The sequence below is a fragment of the Coffea arabica genome, chromosome 3c, assembly GCF_036785885.1.
Source record: "Coffea arabica cultivar ET-39 chromosome 3c, Coffea Arabica ET-39 HiFi, whole genome shotgun sequence".
In the NCBI taxonomy this organism is placed as follows: Eukaryota; Viridiplantae; Streptophyta; class Magnoliopsida; order Gentianales; family Rubiaceae; genus Coffea; species Coffea arabica.
The window spans coordinates 34,799,364-34,803,999 of NC_092314.1; the positions used below are offsets into that span (position 1 = coordinate 34,799,364).

Sequence of the window (4,636 nt, forward strand, 5' to 3'; positions counted from 1 at the left end):
GTGGCTTCTTGGCCGTTCGATACTTGGGATTTGGATATAGTTGGACCACTTCCAAAGTCTTCTGGTGGACACATTTTTATTTGGCGGCGACGGATTACTTTTCAAAGTGGACTGAAGCAGTTCCTCTAAGAGAGGTCAAAAAGGAGAATGTAGTGGATTTCATTCGCTTGCATATCATTTATCGGTATGGAGTCCCGCGTTATATCATTACCGATAATGGTAAGTCTTTTTGCAATGTAGCAATGAACAAACTTTGTGAAAAGTTTCGTTTCAAACAATACAATTCATCCATGTACTACACTGCTGCAAATGGATTCGCTGAAGCATTCAACAAGACCTTATGTAATCTATTGAAGAAAATCGTGGATAAATCAAAAAGGGATTGGCATCTTCGAAGTGGAGAAGCACTTTGGGTATACCGAATTACTTTTCGAACTCCCACACAAGCAATTCCATACGCGTTTGTTTACGGTGTTGAAACTGTTTTTTCACTTGAGTGTCAAATACCTTCGCTAAGAATTGCAATTCAAGAAGGATTCAGCGAAGAAGATAATGTTCGTCTTCGCATTGAGGAGTTAGAGGCACTTGACGAAAAGAGATTGGAAGCTCAGCAACGGATTGAGTGCTATCAGGCCCGCATTTCAAAAGCATTCAATAAGCACGTCCGACCTCGCTCTTTCCAAATCGGAGAGTTAGTGCTCGCCGTTTGGAGACTAATCATTCTCACTCATGGCAGACAAAAAAAGTTTACTCCTAAATGAGATGGTCCATATATCGTTCGAGAAGTATATACAAATGGCTCATACAAGTTGGTTGCTGAAGATGGATTAAGGGTTGGCCCCATCAATGGCAAGTACCTAAAAAGGTACTATGCATAATCGGAACCGCGAGATGCTCCTGGCCCGCATGAGCTAAAACTGTGAATGGCAACCACCAATAGTGTAGTATGTGGTTAAACTGCTACTCCACCAAGTCTAAGTTGGTAAATAAATGGATACTTCTGACCTGCATGAGGTTAAAATGTGAACGGCAGGAACTACGTGTGACTTGATTCCCTCCGGAGATACGTAGGCAGTTTAGAGGATAACTTCTAAATTCAGTTACACCTCCTAAACCAAATCTTCTTTCCTTACAAAAAAAAAACAAAGAAAAGAACTTCTCTTTTTCTGTGAGATAAAATGCTAAATTTAAAAGTTCTGTTCCCTTAAAAAAAATAAGAGATAAGAAATGAAAAGCATTTTATTATTCAAAAAAAAAATCATTACATAAAAAAAATGATAAAAGAATTCAGGAAAAAGAAGAATATGGTGGAAAGCTTAAATATCAAATTTGTATTCCACAACAGTTACTTTATATGATTCAAGTGCAGACTTCATGTCTTCAAGTTCCTTCACAGCGTCATCAGTCAAGATGCTAGTATTTTCAATGGAAGATAGCTCATCATGCGCTTGGGTTATTTCGGTTTGAATCTCTTTGGAAGTCTCATGCTTTTGATCGATAGTTGAGCTAATTTCCAGGCTTTGTTTCTCCAAATTGATGAGTTCCTGTTGTAGAACCTTCTTCCTGTCTTCAATGGACTGCAACTTTTCTTCAAAACTTTGCAAATGACAAGTTAGTTCTTCTTCCTGTGCCTTTACTCTCTCGAGTTGGACGGTCGCTTTGGAAAGGAGTTCTGCATGTGTTTCTTTGCTCATCCTTTCTCACGATGAAGATGCCAGAACATCATACGCCTCCGCCTTGGCAAACAATTCCATCAAATGATCTTTTAAAGGAGGCCTTTGGTGGGATCCGTTCTTGTGATTTTCGCAATGATTTCCTCTGCACACTCTTTTAAAGAAGAGATCCGCTCAGTTGGAGTGTCAAGAATTTGTCTGCGAAAATCCATCCACAAAGTCTGCAAGTACTTTCTTCGATGTGCCTGGATCAACTTTTGGCCATGAAATTCTGAAACCAATGCTACCTTAGGTCTTTTTCGAATTTCGTGTGAACTAGTCAGCTCCTTCTTAAGCATTGACGAGGTACCTCCACTAGGGGCAAATTGTCTTGGAGTACTGATAGCTATTTCGTCACTTTTGTTGTTTAAGATTATATCATCAGTTTCGAGTTCGGGTGATGAATTGTTACCAACACCTTCTTGACGGAATTCAAGAAACGGGGGCTGAAAAGGAAAAAGTTACAACAAAAAAAATTAGGGTAAACAACAAAAAAGCCCCCTGTGGTTAAGCAATTATACAAAAAAGCCCCCTGTGGTTTCATATCATACCAGTCGATACCCCGTGATTTGAATTAACCTGAAAAGTGGACGGAAATCGTCAAATATTCGGCGTGTGTCTTAAACGAACTGCAAAGACGCGTGCATATGCGAAAAATAGATTTCCACCACAAACTTTCACCTCATATGCCTACTTTACCCTTCATTCTTTAATAATAAGAGACCAGCTTCCAAGTCTTCCGAGTCTTCATGTTCGGCCAAAATTGAAGATTGAAGGCAGCATTCGAAGCCTGTGCAAGTAATCAATCAAGTAGAGCTTGCAGGCTAGCAAAGGAATTGCAGGAAACAAAGCCTTAAGGTAAAAATGTGAACTGTATTTGTATATATTCGGTCTGCAAATTCTGAAGGAAAAGTGGAGAAAGTACCCCAAGATGTCTTCCTCAAGCTCTCGACCAACAAACGGGGGAAATGGAGGCAGAGGTCTTCGATACCAGTACAAGGTATGTAATTGTCGAAGGAAGGCAAAGCTAAAGATTGTTGAGTCGGAAAAGCCATCGAAAGGATTGTTATATTTTGTGTGTGAAAAAGTTGAATGTGGGTTCTTTTCATAGTGTAACCCAATTTACAGAGACGAGCCAAATCGAGATGCACCTGTTCCCGTAGTGAGCCAACCTGTTGAAGAAAATGCGTATTTGGGTGGCGTGCTCTCGAAACTGGAAAATTTGGACAATGAAATGAAGAATTTGAAATTGCGAGTTGGAGGTTGTGTTATGGTATCTATCTTTTCTATTTTACTATTGTTGATGCCTACCAGATAAGATAATGGTAGGCTGTTGTTGATGATGTAGTTCTTCATCTATCAAATTGCTAGTTGGTAGGCTGCTGGTGATGTATGGAGTTTTGTTGCAGTGAAATTGAACAAAATTGGTAATCGACATTTTGTAGTTTTGTTTTGGTAATCTGCATTTTGAAAACACCAAAAAATGAACGAAATAAGCTAGTTGGAGTTTTGTTTGCACATTAGTAATCTTCGCTCAACTAGCTGCATTTCAGCAGGTAGTCTTAGCTCAACTAGTTGTGGAGTTTTGATTGGTGTCTACCCTAACCGAATAATGGTCAGATTTGTTCTGGTGTTTCCACTACGGGTAAGAAATATACCTGCTAAAAATTGGACAACAACCGATACAGAAGACAAACAAAAGAAGATTGGACAGCAAGTGATATAGAAGACAAACAAAAGAAGACAAAATTGAATCTAGTTGCCAGTTGCCATTCTGCATAACATTCATCTCAACTTGCCAAGAACATAGATTCAGAACTATTTCCAGAACAAAGAGTGTAACTACAAAATCTGTTTCCAGATTATTCAATAACTACAAAATTTGGTTGCCATTTCAGGGAACCAAAATCTGGTACCCAAGAACTTCATTCAGTCACCACAAAAATAGTAAATACATAAGCTAAGTGTATGCAGAACATAGATTCCATCACTGTTTCCAGAATCATTCAGTAACTACAAAATCTGGTTGCCATTTCACACAACCAAAATCTGGTACCCAAGAACTTCATCCAGTCACCACAAAAATAGTAAATACATAAACTAACTGTATGCAAATCAGTAGACATTACATTTTCATCGACAACCAATCATTGTACATTCCAGATAGTTGCAGATATCATTGCAACTGCATGTAATATTCCAAAATGAAGGTCTAACTACAGCTAGACAACTATTAGGCAGGTAATTAAGGCTGGATAGCTTTTGATCTCTTTGGCCTTAACTTGCGCAAGACATCAGTAATAGTTGGAGCTGTGGCTGTGGTTGCTGTTGCAGTGGTGGCATCAGCACTGTTACCCCCACTCATATTCGTACCATGCACAGGCTGCAATTACATATATAAAGAGAACTTAGATGTATATCAGAACTCCGTTTGTTTTTATGAAACTCATTAAATCAATGTAAAAGCTTGGTTGAGTGTACACCTTCCTAACCTGTTTTCTAGTCATTGTGGTACTTCGTGCAGCAGGAGCTCCTTTACTAGTTGACTATGGTTGAGTGAACGACTCAGCAATTGGTTCAGCTGCATTTGCTTCAGGTGCCTATAAGAATGATATTTAACATTATTAATACATACAGATGCTATACAAATGACATTTAAGTGTACAAGGAAAATTACCTTATAAAATTTGGAGTTAGGGTGAATGGGATTCTTGCACGTCCGTGAGCTATGCCTTGGCTGAAAACATCTCTTGCAATGTACCACAAGCCCATTTCTAGTTGATACTTGACTCTTCTTAGGCTCATCTTGTGCTCTCCGGCGTAGTTTCTTTGGTCTACCAGGCATTCTCCTAACCGCAGGGGGGTTTATGGACTCTTCTTCAGTTGTTATCCAGTAAATATCACTTGGAACAGGTGTGATAGTA

At 39.1% G+C, this 4,636-nt stretch overlaps 1 protein-coding gene across 1 annotated transcript; it reads left to right on the top strand.

Moving 5' to 3' along the window:
- Nucleotides 1-242: 242 nt before the first annotated feature.
- Nucleotides 243-761, top strand: LOC140037920 (uncharacterized). Its single transcript, XM_072083093.1, has one exon. The coding sequence runs from the start codon at nucleotides 243-245 to the stop codon at nucleotides 759-761; it is 519 nt and encodes a 172-aa protein (XP_071939194.1).
- Nucleotides 762-4,636: the final 3,875 nt, after the last annotated feature.